At 34.5% G+C, this 21,128-nt stretch overlaps 1 protein-coding gene across 2 annotated transcripts in view; it reads right to left on the bottom strand.

Annotated features, from left to right (window-relative positions):
- LOC106874001 (2-oxoadipate dehydrogenase complex component E1) overlaps window positions 1–21,128 on the bottom strand; it is a 52,264-nt gene that overhangs the window by 2,111 nt on the left and 29,025 nt on the right. The window contains exons 14-22 of one of the 2 annotated variants that reach the window (XR_016241473.1): window positions 19,463–19,594; window positions 17,844–17,964; window positions 16,834–16,973; window positions 15,192–15,348; window positions 13,519–13,619; window positions 11,993–12,094; window positions 8,334–8,579; window positions 5,000–5,503; window positions 3,581–3,666 (exon numbers count right to left, since the gene is read on the bottom strand). Coding sequence is in view for 1 of the 2 variants with exons in the window: in XM_014921555.3 (XP_014777041.1) it covers window positions 3,581–3,666; window positions 5,440–5,503; window positions 8,334–8,579; window positions 11,993–12,094; window positions 13,519–13,619; window positions 15,192–15,348; window positions 16,834–16,973; window positions 17,844–17,964; window positions 19,463–19,594 (1,149 nt within the window). In the remaining variant the exon portion in view is untranslated. The remainder of the gene's footprint in view (window positions 1–3,580; window positions 3,667–4,999; window positions 5,504–8,333; window positions 8,580–11,992; window positions 12,095–13,518; window positions 13,620–15,191; window positions 15,349–16,833; window positions 16,974–17,843; window positions 17,965–19,462; window positions 19,595–21,128) is intronic. The other variant, XM_014921555.3, reaches the window with a different exon arrangement.

The raw sequence follows: 21,128 nt of genomic DNA, 5'->3' as shown, positions 1-21,128 counted from the left end.
CTTGATGAATATTTCTCTATTGTAAACTATTAGAGGGCCAATAAGGAAGGTTAATTGTTTTACTTCCCATGACGATGGAAATTCTTGAAGTTGTCTCCCTTTTTCAACTGGAGGGAGTTATTTAATCCCTAAAAAAATTTTTTTTTTCCTTACTAAACTTTTACTGCAATTATTTCTGGTGCTTAGTCTCCTTGAAATGAGATTCTTTTTCATTAATTTATTATAATTAGCTTGAAATTTGACCAGTAGTTGAAGACCTGAATGAAGGTGGAAAAAGCTCAACTCAATGCAATTTTTAAGGTAAGCAGAAAGGTTTGAGAAAAGCAAGGTGGGGAAATATGGATCTAATAACCATTGATATATGAGCCAACAAAAGAGTTTCTATAGCTACTCAACCTGTGAGAAATAACTGCCAAATCTTACTCAAATCCTGTCTCCTGATTAACCCTTTTGTTGAAAATGCAATGCCCTTGTTGCAGTTAATTTTGAAAATAAGACTAGCAAAAGAACTTTAAGTTTGTTCGAAACATAAATGGAATTCTATGTTAGATCACTTTAAAACATATCATAGACCCAAAGATGTTTAAAAGTAAAGAAGAAAAGACAGATAAACTGCTTATTCTGTTTTACATGGTTTGGACAGAAGGAAAAGCAACCCCATGAATATTTTTCAGGATAACTTCCACCTACCAGAGATGTAGACTGAATAACTGCAATAGTTTATTCTGATAAAGGCCCAGATGATGGATTACAGTCTATACCCCAACAACAAGAATGGTCCCTTTTTTTTTTTTTTTTTTGAGAGCCTATCACAGCTTCTGTCTACCAAATTTCAATTATAAATTTATTGTAGGAGACACTTGCTGAAGGGGTTGTGCAGTGAACCTGAAACAACAGTTGCAAAGTGAACTTTTTTTTAATCAGTCATATTTGCATTCATAGATTAAGCATGGAATATAAGATGAGGTGGTCCTGATTGGAACGCCTTTCATAGTAGGTCTATTCAATTAGTTGACCTGGCTGAAATAACTACTCATCTAATCACTCGGCTAATTTGGCTCTTTAATTAGAGGTAAAAGGTTTATGGGTTTTATAAGAATATAAATTACTTGAACATCAATATCTTGTTCTTATTGACCAAAGGAAAATGAAGAAACACTCTCGGAGTGGTTGGCGTTAGGAAGGGCATCCAGCTGTAGAAACACTGCCAAATCAGATTGGAGCCTGGTGTCGCCTCCTGGTCCACCAGTCCTCGGTCAAATTGTCCAACCCATGCTAGCATGGAAAGCAGACGTTAAACGATGATGATGATGATGATAGCATTTGAAAACTAGTATCCAACAGCTTCATAATAATGATTACTTAGACAAATGCTTAAAGTAAAGATCACATCTCTTATAGTGAGTATTGAAAGAAAAAAAAATAAAGTGTAGTTTTCCTTCCTCTTCTGTGGCCTTATATTATCATCAGTAACAATGCAATTTCATTCAAAATTAAGAACTGGAAACAATTCTAGTGTGTTGTGTTATGAAGAGCAAATCAGAATAGAATTCCCCATAATTGCAGACCACCTTGTGAAAATTACAGACTTGACTGTGTCTTTGCATAGTAATTACAGAAGGAAGTTCCTCTTAAGTAGGAGCAGTTATTAATAAAGAGTAATAAATGATACACATTTGTAGTTTGATTCTAAAAGCAAAACTTCAGAATAATTTTGCTCAGTAAACAGGAAGTGCCTAAAATTAAACTTTTCCTGTTTTGTAATTTTAGATTTTTTTTTTGTTTGTTTTTTTATAGAGTGGTAGATTGGTCAAATCATTAGTCTTGGACAACACATCTCATGATATTTAGTTCCTGCTATTTATGTCCTGTGTTCAAATCATACTCAGGTCAGCTTTGTTATTCATCCTTTCAGGGTTGAGAAAACACTCTCCCCTTATAAATTGGGTTTGTTACATGCTACTAGGTTGGTGGAGTTGCCCCTCTCTGTTCTGCACTCCTGCTCTATGGGACTGGGATCATCCCAGGTTAGCGGTCCCAGAAGCATTATTGTATGTAGGGCCGACCGGGTCCACCAGTAAGCCCCCTTTGATGGCAGTCCCATGCCACCTCTCTGTATCCTCCAAAGTGACATTGAGCCTTTGGATGGTTAGGGACATGCAAGCGTCCGTTCTGATGTGCAGTTTGGTTACTTCTGGTCAGTGCCATAACAAGTTGAGGGTTCTTCTGGGGTGGAAGAATTATTACAGCATCAGAAAAAATGCTTTGTGGTATTTGTTCCAGCTCTTTACATTCTGAGTTCAAATCCTGCTAGGGCCAACATTGCCTTTCATCCCCACTGAGTTGATAAAATATTAGTCATGTATTCGGGTCAATGTAATTGACTAATCTAGTTTTAAGTTTGTCTGAAGCCTTTTTATTTCCATTAGTCTGCTAATGCCTTTCAGAAATGAGCAAGCATTCCAATATCACATTCCAACTTTGACTGATTTCTCTCATTAAAAAAAAACTCCATTAAACTGCTGTTGACGTCATTCTTTTTGCTGACTTCAACACTAGCATAGGTAGAAAATACAGACCTTATTTATTGCTTTATTCTCTCAGATGAAGAGCTTCCTAAAAATGCAACAACAACAATCCAAGAGAGCTTCTCCACAGCTGCTTAATCTGTGAGAAGTAGCAGCCAAATTTTCCTCAAATAATACTATCTTATTATTAAACGCAAAAAAGAAGATACATTTGGCAATATAGACTTGAAAATACAAAAGGATTGGATAGTGATGGCTGACACGCAGGGCCAAGGTTTGGCTTGGCCTAAGTAACAACTACAACTCTGTGACTACCTTTCTTGGTTATGTAATATTGTCTGAATGTACAAGTGTCAAACACCAAAAAAGTAACAGTAGTACTGACTGTGTTAAGGGAGAAAACATCCAAAGGAGCAAAAACAGTTTGTTAGCCAAGCTAACAAGGAAGTTTGTATGGGTAGCTTAACCTGCTAGAAATAGCAGCCAAATTTCTTTAAATCATATTTTTTACAGAAGGACACATTAAATAACATAGTTTGATATATAAATAGATGGTTTGATCATGGGTTGCTATGCAACTAAGCAACAACAACAATTTGAAAGATAAATTGAAACAAATAGCAATCTATTTTCAAATCTTAAATAGGATAAACTCAGTTATGTGTCTTTAAAGGATAACCATTGGGTTCTGGGTTTGATTTCAGAGTTTGCCTTCTAGCATAAGCTGAGGCTGACCAGTCTTGTCAGTGGATTTGGTAGATGGAAACTGAAAGAAGCCCATCATATACATGTGTGTTTATTACTGTATCCTTGCCTTGACATTGCATGACAATATAAACAAGTGTCAATGTCGTGCAAACAGTATCCAATCTTCCATGACAACATGTCTGGTCATGGGTGAATATTACCTTACTTGGAAACAGGTGAGAGTCAAGAATAGGAAAGGTAGCTGGCTGGAGAAAATCTGCCTCAACAAATTCTGTCCAACTCCTGTAAGCAGGGAAAAGTGGATGTTAAGATGATGATATTACAGGTATTTGAAGATAACTTACTTTACAGGCTAAAAGATTCTGAAATCTTGGTGCTACAAAACTCCAAGGTCCCATATTTCGATGTTCTTCTTGACTCCAAATAAACTCTGCAAAGTAGAAAACAAAAAAAACTAAAGCAAGTGTATTCTTAATATGCTTGAAATGTGAAGATAAACATCAATCCTGAAGGAATGTATGTGACGCTATTAATAAGTAATCTTAGCATTTATATCAAGTCAGTCATAGCTGCCTTTATTGAAAGATAAATATAAATGACCTAAAAAAGAATCTAACATGAATTCTACATGCACAGCAGCTGTGTGGTAAGTAGCTTGCTTACCAACCACATGGTTCCGGGTTCAGTCCTGCTGCATGGCACCTTAGGCAAGTGCCTTCTACTATAGCCTTGGGCTGAACTTGGTAGATGGAAACTGAAAGAAGTCCATCATATATTTATTTATATATATATATATATATATATGTGTGTTTCTGTGTCTGTGTTAGTCCCTGCCCACCATCGCTTGACAACCGATGCTGGTGTGTTTACATTCTCGTAACTTAGCAGTTCGGCAAAAGAGACCGGTTGAATAAGTCCTGGGATCAATTTGTTCGACTAAAGGTGGTGCTCCAGCATGGCTGCAATCAAATGATTGAAACAAATAAAAGTAAAAGAGTAAAATGGATAGGAGTATTACCACACTCAGTTTAAAAACCAAGAGTTGCAAGTTCTCAAATACAGCTGCAACACATTGGTAGGATATCTACAAGGATATCATGGTTTCTTAAAAGTACAATTTAAAGCTTTAGGTAATCTTTAAGCCTTTAGCATTCATCTTTCTTTGTCAAAAGTAATGCTTATTTGTTCACATTGTTTTGAATTAATCATGCATTATTTCATAGTTTCAAGATTTCAATGATGTGATGGTTTTAGTTTTAGAATGACATTGTAGAGTAGGTTTGAGAGGTTGGATTTAGTTAGTTTTAACATAAAACAAGTAGAATATTTGGGCCAGATATGGCAGGATTAAATGCTCATCATCCTTCAACCAACCTATGGTTGGTTGGAATTCCATTGATAATCCCTTTCGACACTACATGGGCCGGCATTGCTGCATTAAATGCTAAAAGGTTAATCCTATCTGAGTGTTATTCACAATTTTGTTATAAACAAATACAATTAATAAAATAATATATGCAACAGATTTCTATACATTTTCTAATTATTTAACTTTAAAACAGACTTTTGATGAAGTTCCTTGCAAAAGATTTTACCAGCAATCTTTTGTTTGACTTTTAGTGCACCAAAAAGTCAAAAAGACTGAGAATTACTGTATTATGCAATACATTTAATCTCGCACAGTCTTGATGGGACAGAAACGATAATGATATTTTTTTTAGAGTAAGTTCCGAGGAAGACAGAGTAGATTAAATTGACCTTACCATTTACTGGGCTTCATTTGAGCCATTGAGAGAGCCTTGGCCTGCTAAAAATGGTAGTCAAATCTCATCTTGTTATTTTTATTGTGTATTGTGTAATGTAGTCTTGGATACAAGGTATCTGGGGAAAATGGGATGGTCAAGGCTAGAACACCTTTCTTTGTAGGTCAGCACATTTCAAGAATCCATCTGGTCATTTTTTCCAGTTTGATTTTCCACATCACATTGTAACAGAAACAATTGATAATCAATTTGGTGGTATTTTATATAAACTTGGGGATGTGTTATATCAACTTGATGGCAATTTATATCAACTTGAAGATGATCTGAATCAACTTAGAAGTAATTTATATCAACCAAAAGAAAAAAAGATGTAGTTGCCACTTTTGTTAGTATTCTATTCAATTACAAAACCAAAATTATGAAAGAAAGCAATGTTATACCTTTTGCTTTGGGATATTTCTTAATTTCCTTTAATAAGTCTGCAACAGGGAATGGACAAAGGCTCTGGAATAAAATATAATAAAAAGAAGGATAAAGCATAAACAAAGAATTTTAATACCAGTACCCAGTCCTTCAATTGGATGCTCTAAGTGGAGTTTACACTTTGCTGCAAACATCCAAACTAGAACCCTATTACCTCTCAGCAATGCTTTCCATAAAAACATTTGTTTATGGGCAGGTGTTTATGATGAGCATTACCTGCATCAAAATCTCCCAAGTCAAGGGGAGATGCAAAGATCACATTCACAGTCTCCACCACTGATTAACTTAATAATCCTTCCTACTTTCAGCAAAAAGCCCGAAAATTTTGGTGCGAGGAGGTAAGTTGATTACATTAACCTCAGTGCATAATTAGTACTTATTTTATTGACTCCCAAAACGATGGAAGACAAGGCCAATCTTGGTGGAATTTGTACTCAGAATGTATAGATGGATGAAATGCCACTAAGCATTTTGTTCGGCATGCTAATGAATCTGCCAGTTTGCTGCAGTGACTAACTTCTTTTTTTTTTTCAATAACAACAACAACAGCAACAGCAACAGCAACAGCAACAACAACAACAATAGTAGTAGTAGTAGTAGTAGTAATAATAATAATCCTTTCTACAATTGGCACAAGGCCTGAAATTTTGGTGAGTGGGGATAGTTGATTAAATCGGCCCCAGTACTGCACTGGTACTTACTTAAAGAAGCCTGATTGGATGAAAGGCAAAGTTGACCTTGGTACACTGTCTCCTCATTTGGTTTCCTTTAAAGGGGAAGCTTATTTGTCATAAGGTCTAGTATAATATTTAGGAATTCAGCTATTGCTATGTTGGAGGTGATAGTTGTTTTAGTCAAACTCCTTGCATATGCAGATCCTTTCTAAATGCATTCAGCTGACTCTGCTCTGTCATAACTTCTTGTGGAGATATCAATCAACAGAACTGACTCATTTTTTACCTAGATGAGCATTTCTCTTAGATCGGTTTCCATCAACTGACTTTAAAAATGTCAGAACATCAAGGAATTAACTCCCTTACAAAGAAAATTTAATCTTAGTGAAGTTGCTTCACTTTTATCCCAGTAGTGCCTTTGCTAACAGACAGAACCACATTGTCTAAATGGCATGCCTATGAAAAATTACCCTGAGTCTTTTCAGTAGTGTTGGTCACATGATGAGCCTTGTCTCATATGGCCCATTTCTTGAGAAAGGTTGCTAGTGCCCACTTTAAATTAATATCTAAGTGGCTGATTATCTCACAGATGTGTGTACCCATAATGTAATTCTCAAGGCAAGATTGGCCTAACATAATATATGAAAAAAGATGGAACTTTGAATTAAAAGTACAATTCATCTGAAAGGCTTCCACAAAGATTCTCAGTCAAAAGACTTGAGTCAACCTTAATCTGCTATAGTAAAGACATCTACCCAAGGTGTTGTGCAATGGACTGAACCCAGAACCATGTGTTTGCCAAGTGAGCTTCTAAACCACACAACCATGCTTACATGTATGTGTTTGGAAGTATCAGTTATTTCTCCCAGATGGATATATGGTAACAAACTGTAGCTGAGGGTGCTACAGTGTACAATGATGATACTGAAAGATCTCCATAGACAATGGACCACATTTTGTGAAACTCATACAACATGCTATAAGGACAATCTGGTCAGAATTAGTGCAGCTCAGGAAACTCACAAAAGTTTTAGAACAGCCAAGAGTAGCTAGAAAAGTTTTATTAAAGTGCAGAGTATGTAATATACATGTAATATCCCATAATTTATTTGTTTGCCAAGAGGAGTAAAAATACACTACAATAGTTAGCACTGTTGGCTAACAAAACAATTGGCAATTATCCAGTGTCACACTGTTGACATTAAATTACCTCGTGCTTCCTACATACATCTAGGACAATTAATATTTAAATGTTCTTGTAAGAGATAGAGCAAAAAGCTAGTGATAGACTACAAACTGTCACTCTGTCAACTTAGCTAATCCTGACTCTAAAGTAAACAGCAGGAGAAATTAGTGATGATCTACATTAATAAATGGTAAATACACATACGTCAAAAGTGGAATAAATTGGTTTGCTGAGTGGAAGAGGAAAATCAAATGTTTCAGCTAAGATACTTCATCAGAAGATCCTGCTTGGAACATTAAACTTTTCCTCTTTTTCATGATAAACCAATTTATTCCATTTTTAAATAGTTTGTAGTCATGACTGTAACTGGTAGTACTAATTCTCCAGTAAATATTAAATGAATACTAATTCTTCCATGAGCATGGAATTAAGAGTGTATTTTGTTCCCCAAATAACTATAAAATTCTTCAGAAGGTCTCCTGTTATTGAATGTATTGTTGTGGGTTTTATTTCTACAGATTGTTATCGTAATCATCATTTTCATGTTTGCATGGGTCAGATGAAAATCAATGAGGCAGATTTTCTGTAGTTGGATACCCTTCCTGTCACCAACCCTCACCTGTTTCTAAGTAAGTTTATATATCCCCCATCATTAGATATGTTTTCATGGAAGATTGGAAGTGAAGAACACTGCTTGTATGACAGTGACACTCATTTACAGCCATCACAAGAAATGAAGGCACACACACACACACACACACACACACACACACACACACAAGGCTTCTTTCAGTTTCTGTCAACCAAATCCATTCACAAGGCTTTGGTCAACTTCAGGCTATAGTAGAAGATACTTGCCCAAGGTGCCATGTAGTGGGAGAGAACCTGAGACCATGTAACCGAGAAGCAAACTTTTTACCACATAGCCAAGTCTGTACCTAAATATTCAGAATATAAAAGTTCAGAAAAGAAGAAATAAACTCTTACTTACTTCAAGTCTAATAATGGCTACATTGTGACTGTTTGAAGCATCTCTTTGTTTGTTTAATGCATAGAAATGTTTGCCAGAACAAAACACTAATCTAGTAACAGACTCTGGGTTAACTTTGTTGTCTCCTAGGACAGGCTGGTAGCAAGTTCCAGGTGCCATATCAAGTAAAGAAGACGCTGCACTAGAAAGTCTCAGCAAAGTTTTTGGTGCTGCAACTATCAAGGGTTTGCGGTAATTTCTCACCATCTGCAATGAAATATGTTAATTTACTTGAAAAATATATTAGAAATGCAAGACTGAAAAACAGAAGATAGATTTTATGGAGAGACTAGGCTCCATAAACCGCAATGAAATTCTAAGAATGACCAATCATTGTGTAGTGTGTGCTACAGCTAACTGTGAAACTTGTTTATAAACTTATTTTAGTTTCATTCTGTCAACATTAAAATATGCAACATTTCCAGAAATTTGACTTTTATTTCCAATAAAAAAACCTCCAAACCACAATTGTCAATAGAATGAATAGTAAAATATGGTCTAATAGTTAACTCATGTCAACTATATAATACTGATATGTTACATAGGCTGCCCCTTAAAACATATTTAGAAACAAAGCAAAATTTAGAATTACTTGAAGTGAAAAATCAATCAATTAATCAATCATTATCAATTGTTATTATCATTATCCTTGCTGGTATGGGTTAAATAGTTAAACAGGATCTAACAGATTGGATGATCACATCTTGCTACAATATTTCAAATTTAGCAATTTCTATACTCATATGCCCACTGTATGCCAAACACTTTACAGAGTGAAATGGGTGCTTTTTTTATGGCATCAACACTAGAAATATTACTTCATAACTCACAAGACTAAAAAACCTCCATAACTGTGAGGGAGAACAGGAGAGAGTATGGTGTTAGCAATGTTAAACCACCAAACTTTGTTTACAAAGGACAGCATTCTTCACCCTATACAATGTCATCTGGTGTACCGCAGGGATCTGCTCTTGGTCCTCTTTTGTTTGTTGCATACTTTAATGACAGAGATGCCAACTTAAAGAATGCCACAACACTGAAATATGCAGATGACATTAAGCTGTACTTTGAGATAAAAAGGACAGATCCTGAACTCTATAGATCTTTCCTGCAATTGGAACTGGACACAATACAACAATTGATTGTGGACTGGCAACTCAAGCTGGCTGTGGACATGCGTACCACCATGCATTTTGGGAGGAAAAACCCAGCATCCACATACTCTCTCCACAATACTAATATCAAGAAACCTTCTTGTGAATGTGACCTGGGCATTACTGTCAGCAGGGATTTGCACTGGACAAAGCACTTCTCTAAAACTGTCAAGAAGGATGAGGGTGTCTTGGCATGACTCAGCAAGACCTTTGTCAGCCGTTCTCCAGCTATGTATTTAAGGCTGTATATGGCTATGGCGTGGCCACACTTGAAATTTGCATCACCAGTCTGGAATCCCTATCTTGCTCAGGACATTGACCTTCTGGAAACTGTTCAGAGATGTGCAACCAAGCCAATACCCTCTGTCAGGCATACTCTGAATGCTTTGCTTCCCTGGGCATAGATACATTGAAGCTCAGACACCTGGCAACTGACTTGGTAAACACCCACAAAATTATTAACCGTCATGCCAACAACCCTTTGAGCACCTTTTTGAGCTCCATGTGTCTAACACACAAGGGTACGCCTACAAAATCAGAATACAGCACAGCTCACCTGACTTTCGGAAACATTTTTTCATGTTCAAAGTTGCTGAAGCATGGAACAAACGACCTGCATCAGTTGTTAGTTGTTGAAACATCACATCTTTTAAAACCTCCATGCTTCCTGAAATTTCTCAATACTACACCTGATACCCCCCCTCCATATACATGCACACATGTATATCATGACTCATACATTGTTCACTTTCCTGACTTGTGTACATAATTCTATGTACTGTACATGCACCTTTGATGAGCTGTAGTGCACCTGAGCATTATACACAATAATTTCATTATTATTATTATTGAGTGAGAGAGTAGTGCATGCCATCAAAGTGACACTAGGGTGCAATATATGAAGCCCAGTATACCCATCATGACTACCCATCTGATAAGGGTACACCAGGCACATGCATCACAACCATATGTGTGCGACATGAAAATCTCATATCAAAGTAAAAAGTGCATGACTTTGCAGGTGGGGTCCAGTTAGAATTTTCTTCAGGTTGAGTAGCCCATCCCGTGCAAACGGTTCCTGAATAAGAGTTGTTTAAGGATGTTGAAGGAAACACCCATGTTTCCAAAGGTGAATTATTCAAACTCCAAAGAATTCCTCTCAACACATGGCTATGATGCTCCCCAACTACTTCTGCTCGTTCTCAGAGATGCACATGTCGTTAGCCACTAAGAGACATGCTGAACAGGGTTAAGGTCAAACAACTGACAAGAAAATCTGTGGTATTGAGCAGAATATTATTATATCAGTGATTAAGTCTTGCTAATTTCTAATATTTAATTGGATTTTAGCCCTTCAAATGTTATCCAATGGATAACAGAGGTGCACATGATGATGCTAGTGCTAATAAACATAAACCATTATGTATGCTTCAAAAGGAGGAATTTATAACAGAATTAGTCAAATCAATTGCATGTGATGTAAAGAAACAAAATGAGCAGATTTTAAGGTTTTTTTTTACTAAAAATAGAAGAAAAGTTTAAAGTTTTGGAAAGCACTGAAAAGCGTCAGGATTAATGAATTTGACCATCCTTATTGATAATTGCAGCTAACTAACAAAAAGAAATCCAATAAATTTTGTGCCTTTAACAATCAAAACACTACAGAGAAGTGATGATAATAGTCTTGAACGCTGAGCTTAAAATTTATAAGAAATAAAATAAATGTTTTGAAATATGTATATTATGTATATAGATCCATTGGCTGAAATCTGTCAATTTCTTACTATATTTCTTTTTTTTTTTTTTTACAAAGTAAAATGAAATCTGAAAGTTCAAGGGAGGTCACTCTCTATGAATCATACAGCCTTTTTCAAAATATTAATTAATCCAACACACGTAAACGAAGATTTTTTTTTTTATATGTCTGACTATAAGAGTTAAGATTTCAATTATCAATAGAATTTTTTTTTCACAAGTTTGACCAACTAGTTTTAAGATTTCAATTATCGACAATAGAATTTTTTCATCTATTCCTGTTCCCTTCAAAGAAACTGTTACAAAAGCATATAGTCTTAAATCTTGAAACAAGCTACCTTACAGTAAAAATTAGATGGCCATAGGCAAAACATCAATTGAAAGAAATTTGGGATTACCCAAAACAATAATAACAATCAGGATAGATATGAAACCTAATGATTTCTCAGATTACAGTCATATTCAGTTTAATGTCAGTTGTTGATTTATCAGAATATCACTTAAAATTATAACCAAACTTTCCTAATAAACAAACAACTGATATGAGACCAAAGTGGAATCACTGTCGCCACTTTGGACTAAAATAGATTTTGCCACACTAGAGGGTATTCTGTTGCTTTAATAAGCCAGTGTGAGTATCTATAGAAATATCTTATTGATGATATGGCACTGTTAAACATGTCTATAACCTCATAATCTTAATAAACTTACCTGTCTGCGGAGCAGGTGAAAATACTGACCAGATGTTGTGGGATGAACTATTTCCATATTAACATGGTCACTATCAATAGCATCCTCCTTGCTATCACAAAGCTACATAATAAAATAACAAAAGAGAAAAATAATTATATTTAAATGATAATAAAAAAATTGATGAAGCTTAAGCAAGATAGAGAAAAAAAATCAAAGCTTAAGCAAAATTTTAAAAAATAGTTTTCTTAATTCTTTAAATATTTTCTTTCATGAATGTTATTGATAAGACAGCTGATTGGATAAGATATTTGATGGGATGATGACAGAATCTGAATCATTTAAATGGTTCAGATTCTGCCATCATCTTCATTTAACATCCATTTTCCACACTGGTATAGGTTGGACAGTTTGACAAGATACATCTCGCTACAAGGCACTAGTGTCAGCTTTAGTATGATTTCTACACCCGGATACCCTTCCTAACTCTATAATCACCTTACATATGTATTGGGTGCTTTTAGCTTGTATTGTGTCTGTAACAAAGAAATTTAGCTCTTGAAAGATTTGATTTACTAGGCTGTAAATAAGTATGAGAGAGTAAGAAGAGCTATAAATTTGGTAAGTCCCTTATTGTTCACAATTCTAAGTTCAATCCCTTCCGTGAGTGTGGAAAATTGACTCTAGTACTAAATTTCTAAGCTCTGGGTTCTAACTCAAGTTGCAAGTGAGGATGAATTTGCAACAGTTCATTTCACATTCAACTCATCGCATACAGGTATCCACTAGGTGGGAATCTTCAATCATGGTAGATAACTAACAATGTTTGATTGTACAATTTCAAAAAATTAAGTGATAGAAAACCAGGTAAATGCTAACTGAGCGAGGCCACAGGCTATCTGTTGAAATTAGCTTAACTGACATAGTCAAAAAAAGATATATATATATATATGGCTGAGAAGCCTGAAGATTTGACAAACAAATATGAAAATATGACTGACACAGAAAAAATATGAAATATAATTTATAAAAGATAGCTATTGACTTATATATATATATATATATATATATAAATATATATATATATATATATATATATATAAATATATATATATATATATATAAATATATAAATATATATATATATATATATATATATATAAATATATATATATATATATATAAATATATATATATATATAAATATATATATATATATAAATATATATATATATATATAAATATATATATATATATAAATATATATATATATATAAATATATATATATATATAAATATATATATATATATATATATATATATATATATATATATATATATATATATATATATATATATATATATATATATATATATATGTATGTATGTATATAAAAAACACTACAGTAGTAATACTAATGATATTAACAGTGAGGCTAAGTGTCAAACTAGCATTTACTGTAAAATTAATAACCATAATAATTAACACAACTTCTTTTCTCATTGTAGTCATTAACACTGTCTGACTAATGAACTAGGTATTTTACCTGTAAGAATCGTTCAATACGGCATGAAGAATGTTCGGGTCCAGCACCATCAAAACCATGTGGAAGTAACATCACCAAGCCACTCTGAAGTAGCCATTTTGCTGAAGAAGACATACATAGATTCAAGAACATTCTGATAGGAAACAAAAAAAATAATGTAATCTGGAATTTTCTAAACTATGAATTAAACAAATGTAAAATTGTTTAGACTTAAATTCAATTATTTTGCTGAGTTTACATCCCAATACTGCTTAAGAAAAACTTAGAAATAACTACGTTATAAATAGATAGAAATGTTAGCAGAACAGCTGAGTTACAGGGACTATATCATTAAACATCACTCATAGCTAACTTGAAGCTACACACCAACTAACACTGCTTTTCATGTGTGGGTAAGACAAATAATTCTACTGCACTTAAGTCAAAACCTTCATTTAGCCAGGAAGGGCAGGCAGTTTTTATCTGTTTAGCGGCCTAGGCAAAAGAGATCATGTATGGATGAGACTGAAAGGGCTTAAGATAGGCACTTTACCCTTTGGCTATAAATTCAACAACTTTTTCCAGCTTTACTTGAAAAAGAAAGTAAGGGTCTAGACTCTAGACCATTCAGGATTTTAGAAATGATTCAATGGGGCATGGTCAAAAATCTGTTGGGTACTACTGGTCTAGAGGGAAGTGCTGCCTCCTATAAAATTTGTTGAAAGGAGGATGAGAGTGCTAAGCATGGTCTGAGTGAGTAGGCCCTGTGATTATACAGTAGAACAGCTAAGGACAGGACACTCGCCTTAGTAGTCAGGGCGACAGTAATTTTTGTGGGATTTCCATGAGTAGCCCTCAGATTTCCCTCGTCTGGAGAATTTTTTCAATTTTTGTTTATTTCTCTTATTTAATTTTTTTTTAATGTAATCTCACCCTGTATCTTCGTGTACTGTTGCCAGTCTTTTTGTAAACCCCTGTGGTTATTGAAGCAAACACGTGTGGGTGAATGCGTGCACGCATGAGTGTAATGTTCATTGTAAATATGTTTCATTATGTGTGTGTACAACCAGTTTAACATAATATGAAAATACATTTTAATATGGAGAAAATTGTCTATATCAAACGAAAATAAATAAAAACCTAAAATATGTAAACTAATATACACCTCTATAAAAGCTACGACTCGATAGTTATAAAATTAATGTGCAGAACTAACTACAACTACAGAGATAACACGTCGTATGTTGAAATCGTGCTATAGCTATGGTAGTGATACTGCACAAGGGACGTAACTCTACCTTTCTCAATTTGTCGGTGAACGGTTGTTTAGCAGCTGGTCAACACTGAATGAATAGATCTATGAACAAAAGCAGTCTAGTTATGACTACCCGTTTTTTTTAAGGGTATACCTAAGAATACATTATCCAATGTGTCCTTTTTTTTTGAAAGCGGTAGGGTTCTGTATTATTTGAGAGAAATTTGGGCACTACTTTTAGAATGCATAGAGTGATTACAAAGGTTTCTTTTATTGACTCATCTAAGTCCACAGTTGAATGGATTAAATGAAAAGACATCCAGCTGAAATAACAATTGCTCTAAAATATACTCTCTTATAAATGCTAGAAAAGGAAAACGTATGAAATAAATATATAACAGATTTCTTAAAAAACAAAAAAACAAAATGGTATACTTACTTTCTCCACTAGTTACATATGTGTCAATAATAGGCTGTGCTCCATTAAAGAAATCACCAAATTGAGCTTCCCAAATAACAAGGTTTTTAGGATGCTCCAGACTCATGCCATATTCAAAACCAAGCACTGCTTCCTCTGATAGAACGCTGTTAGCTGCCTTTAAAAGCAAACAAAATTACAAATAAACAATACGATTGCTGCCACCAACAAAATTACAAGTTCTCAGTGGTTTCTGTACAAAATTCTGATACAAAACCGAGAAAAAATAAAAATTAAAAGAGGATTTTGTCAAAACTTCCAGTAAATTATTTTAGAATTTGTAGATGTTTATGCCAATAAGATGTTGAAAAGGTTACCAAGATATCAGCGGGATTCATTTTCTGTCACCAGCAATGCATTGTATTTATAGTCAGAACACCGAGACTTCAATAGTAGACTTTATCTACTTTACGTGGTTAAGAAGCCTACTATGTAACCACAGAGTTTTGGGTTCAGTCCCAAAGTGCAGCACCTTGAACATCTTCTACTATCGCCCCAAGCTGACTAATGCCTTGTGAATGAATTTGGTGTGTGTGTGTGTGTGTGCATGCATATAAACACGTACATACACACAGAGACACACATGTATATGCTTATATGTATGTCTTTGTGTTTGTGTTTGTCCCCCACCACTGCTTGAAAACCAGTGTCAGTTTGTTGTTTTGTTTTTTTTCACATCCCTGTAACTTAGTGGTGCAGCAGCAAAAGAAAAGTACCAGACTTCACAGAGACAGTCAGAGAGAGTGCCTTGTGATATTTAAGACTCTGCTGACGTAACCTTTGCTTTCCACCCTTTAAAGGACAAGCAAATGTAGCACCAAACTATAGCAGTAAATTGATGGAATTGTTAGAGCATCAGCCATGATGCCTAATTGTATATATTCTGGCACTTTCTCTCTAGAGATTCAAATCCTATTTTCGTATAATAATACTCTTTAAAAGAATTGTGCCATAGATACAAGAGCTTTAAAGACTAAACACTGTAATATCAAACTTATGACTATCTTTTACTAGACTATTCAAATTCACTAGCAAATGATTCAGGAGTTTCAGAAAGCTAAAGAAAAAATTTCTTCAGTGAGAAAATGTAGCCACTGCTGATGGATTCACTGGTTTCTGCACAAACATCATGCAGAAGTTCATCATGTGCAGATGTGTGTTTATATTTCATAAATGTCACTTGTAAATGAGTATGATGTAATAGCAAATCAAATACTATGCTTTTACAAATTGTTTTAGGTTCATATATAATCATGAGTAGACTGACTACCACCCTTGATACTCTAGAACATCCAGGATATGACAGCCTTGAGAGGAATGACCCTACCAGCATTTGGCTGGTACTCGTTTTAGCTGAATAAACAGAAGCAATGTAAAATTAAGTATTTTTCTCAAGGTCACAGTGTAATGCACTACTGAGCCTAGGAATTAAACCCAAGGCATTATGATCACAAGCCCAACACCCTAATTGCCATTTTTTAAAATACAACACTGGCTATTTTACTGGTTATCATTAACAAAGATATGGACACACAAGATATTCCTGGTATATACCTAGGTAACATGTAGGAAAAATACATAAAGATTAAGTAATGTTACCTACCTCAAAGCAACCAACCTGGTCAGATGATATATGGTTCAGTGGTATATAGATATCATCTGACTTTTGATCAACAATCATTGCATGACGATGACTAAAGGTTCCCCGGCCAACATCTTGTCCACTAATGCGAACATTAAAACCTACAGGATTAAATAATATACATGCCTTAAGACTAGAATATTGCAATTTGATACAGAAAATGTCAGTCATAGCTAACAAACTTTATAAGGATATTGAACCAAATGGAGTGACAATTCTTATTTCAGGGCCAGCATTGCATTGAGTCTCAAGTAAAGTTACTTAATTTTGAATAGCCTATTATATGTGTATGTATACATTTAATTGTGGGTTTTCTTCATTACTTTAGGTTTCATGCTTTATAATTTGCAACTTTCAAATTCTCTATTTATAAAATGGTGGTGACACTATCTCTGTTTTGGATTTGGTTACGTGATATTTCATGTAACTTCACATGATATTAAGTGGTGTACAATAAAGGCACGTGACTTAGTTGTTAGAGCATTGGGCTCACAATCACGAGGTAGTGATTTTGATTCCTGGGCCTGGCTGTGTTGTGTTCTTGAGCAAGACACTTTATTTCACATTGCTCCAGTTCACTCAGCAGTAGAAATGAGTTGCAACATCACTGGTGCCAAAGTAAAAGGTAGACTGTATGACGCATGTGTGCGAACAGCCATGCCACATGGCAGTGAAACATGGGCCATAACTGCTGAGGACATTTCAACAGTAAGCATTCTGTATCTGTTGAGGGCACCATGTCAAAAATGTAAACAGTTTTGCATGCAGTTTTTATTTTAAGATCAGTGCAAAGTTGTATGAAGGTAATTTTGTGTAGTCTCAAGTTAATTAAAGCTATCTTTTAAGATTACCCTAGTATACTTCTCTAAATAAATCAAACTGTTCTTAGCTAAAAACATTAAAATATCCAACTATATCCTGATTATAATGTGATCTCTGAAAATTATGAAATAAAATAGAATTTTGAATACCTTGGTACAGAAGAGAACCAATAGCCAAAGATTCAGCAGTTGCCCAGTCCAAGTCTATTCCAGCTTCAATTTGCTTTTTACGGCGATCAATATGTGTCTTTTGAATAGTCGGGTGGACATTCTGAAAGATAAAATATAGGTATTGATGTAGTAAAAAATACCATTAAATTAATTCTAACTCAAAATAATACACACTGGATTTCACTAGCAACATACATTACAATTTCCTCCCTATTGTTCTGGTATAGGTTAACAACTTATTGTACCTATATAAATTGTTTGTTCCTTTTTGAACTAATGGAAATTAGCATACCTTCTCTACATTTGGCTAGTTCAGCATTGCACTAAAACAATATAGTATTGTAATAAATTAGTAAATTTAACTAATCAAATATTAATATCTTGGTTACATTCTTTGATAGAATCTTTTAAGTTGAGTCTTTCATTTGTGTAAATGACACGACACGTTGAGAAGGAACCAGGCATCCAGCTGAGAAGCTAATGGTTTACATCATGTTACTGGCACTGTGTTCAGTCAATGATCAACATACTAATCAATAGGTGAGACTAACTTGAACTAAGAAGGTTGTAAAATTTACTGCCATAGTGACATTACTAGTGTTGTGAAAGTGACAAGGCAATCATTGACTTACATTGCAAATTCTAATTCAGGGCACAAGAAACATTTCTTATAATAGACCAGTCATATTCAAGAGTGAATGAGATGTTATCTCTTATGAACGTAAAATGCAGTCCTATCAATCTGATACACTGGTTTCTACACTGGTTTCATCCTCTGACTAATTTATGAAATGTATTTGTTCATAATGAGATACAAATCATTGGTTTCTTTTATTAATGCATCTTAAATGAGTAACATAATCATCATCACTAAATGTCTGCTTTCCATGTTGGCATGGGTTGGACAGGAGTTGGCATGCCAGAAGACTGCGCCAAGCTCTACTGTCTGCTTTGGCTTGGTTTCTAGGCTTGGATGCCCTTCTTAATGCCAACCACTTTACAGAGTGTACTTGGTGCTCTTACATAACATCAGCACCAGCAAGGTCGTTAATTAACTTGCAAGACAAAGATGCCTCAACTGAGCAGGGAATAGTATTGAGGAAGGTGGTTTTGTGCCAGGTGATGAGAGGTTACAGAATGATAGAGAGATAAAAGAAAAAGTGTCTTGCAGTAGAGGAGATACATGGTTACCCCATGTGCTAAATATTAAGTTATGGTAAAAAGGAAACCAGATTGAAGTAGGTATTAAAGAAACACATGCCAAACTGTCAAACCCTTCTAACTTAATTTTTCTTTCTTTTCTCCCACTATGCTTCATCTCACTTCCAAGGCCCTATACTGTGCACATGTTTTTCAATAGAACCCTTTCCAAAACTGCATCACTCTAGAACCATCTCCTCCCATTTGTATCATTATTACCTTATTCCTCTCTCACACAAATCATCTTCAATTCAAAATTAATATTAATGAGGTTAGTCTCCCTCACATAGTATTCCATTGGGTTCAGTCATGCTCTTCCTCCTTCTTTAGAGACTAATGAATAAAAAATGAATCAGTCAGTAAAAAAGTATGCGGAAAATAAATATGTGGCCACTTACTGTTGTCTCTGGAACAGTCACAGACTTGTCACCAATGAATTTCAGTACATCTACATCAACTCCAGTATCCCAGGAAGTAATGTTGTCAGAAGCTTGAACATAACCATCCCATTGTTTCAGCAGGTGGAATTGCTGTATTTCAGAGTAAAGAATTGGGAACATTAGTGAAGAATCATGCAAAGAATTTATCAAAACTTAATCTGGCAATTAGATCATCTATGAACAAATTTCTAAGTTTTGTTACATATTCTAGCTTCCTTATCAAATTTTTCACTTTTTTTTGTCCTATTTCAATTTACATTTTCCTGTTTTATATGCATTTTGCCATGTTGAGTAATTTAGATTTCAAAAATAGGCCATACATCTTGTAGAGCAAATTTGTTTTATAATTGTCTGAAATAATAATACTTGGTATTGATCAGATAGTCACCACCATCATTAATATTTTACATTTATTTATCCTCACTTGATGCATACACTAAAGAGAAAACTACCAATTTCTATTGTTATTTGAATTTTTTCATGATTGGTGGTGGTGATAATTTTACATCTGGATGTCTCTCATATTGTAATTTATATTTAAGGTTACAGCTCTTCTAGGTAAGATGTCTTTGCTAAAGTTGGCAGAATTTAGTCTTACTTAAAATTAAGTTCTTTACTTCTTTAAAATGCATATAGCTGGCCAACAAAGAAGCCAGTGTATAGTTGCTTAACCTGCCAGAATAGCAAACAAATTCCTCTCAGAAAATATCTTAGCTTCTTAAAGAAAGGACACAATGGATAATACAATCTTTCGTTTCTTTCTAATTGTTGGCGTTAGGAATGGCATCCAGCTGTAGAGAATCTGCCAAATCAGATTGGAGCCAGGTGTAGCTATCTGGTTTCACCAGTCTTCAGTCAAATCGTCCAACCCATGCTAGCATGGAAAGCGGATGTTAAACGATGATGATGATGTTTGTTCTTCTGTAGATTCAAGTTTTTCTAAAATTTAAATCCAGCAGACACTGCCAATTAGTTCTGCAATAGGTGTATATCTCTTATTCTCAAAACTATCAAAATGTCCTCCCCATCAAATACAGATGGATATTTCTAAGACCTTAAGGTTTTCTCAGTGTTTTCATTGTCTAGCGCTTCTCCACACACCTAACAGACCATGACCAACTCATTTTTCCAAATTTGATGGAAGGAAACCTCATAATTCAGTTTGAGCTTCTAAGTGCTATTCAATCTGCTAGAAATAGCAGTAAAATTCACATCAAATCACACCTCTGTTAGCATATTAAAATGAAAAAGGTCACATGGTATTTAAAAAATATGATTTAAGGCTTTAGAAAGCCCATACTAATGCTTCAGTGTCTTGAAAGATGTGTTATACACAAGTATGATTAATAAAACAAGGTAGTAAATAGTTTTTCTAGAAGTATTTTTTTTTAACTTTAAGGCATTTTTTAACCTTCCATGTATGGAAGTAATATTTTCTTTCACCTCCAGCACATTGCAAAGTCAAAAAGATTGAGAACCACTCCAATACATAATGTAATTTTGGATGCCATTTAAAAAGAATGCTTTTGATTATGGCTCTAATTAATCAGAGCTAAACTGGGGCTATCAGCAATATCCAGAGGTCTCTGTCAGTTGAGATTGACCTTTAACCTGCATCTGTATT

This window comes from Octopus bimaculoides, chromosome 4 (assembly GCF_046866305.1).
Source record: "Octopus bimaculoides isolate indiv1 chromosome 4, ASM4686630v1, whole genome shotgun sequence".
Taxonomy (NCBI): domain Eukaryota; kingdom Metazoa; phylum Mollusca; class Cephalopoda; order Octopoda; family Octopodidae; genus Octopus; species Octopus bimaculoides.
The sequence above is the reverse complement of the archived record's forward strand: the minus strand, read 5'-3'. Positions and strand labels throughout refer to the sequence as shown.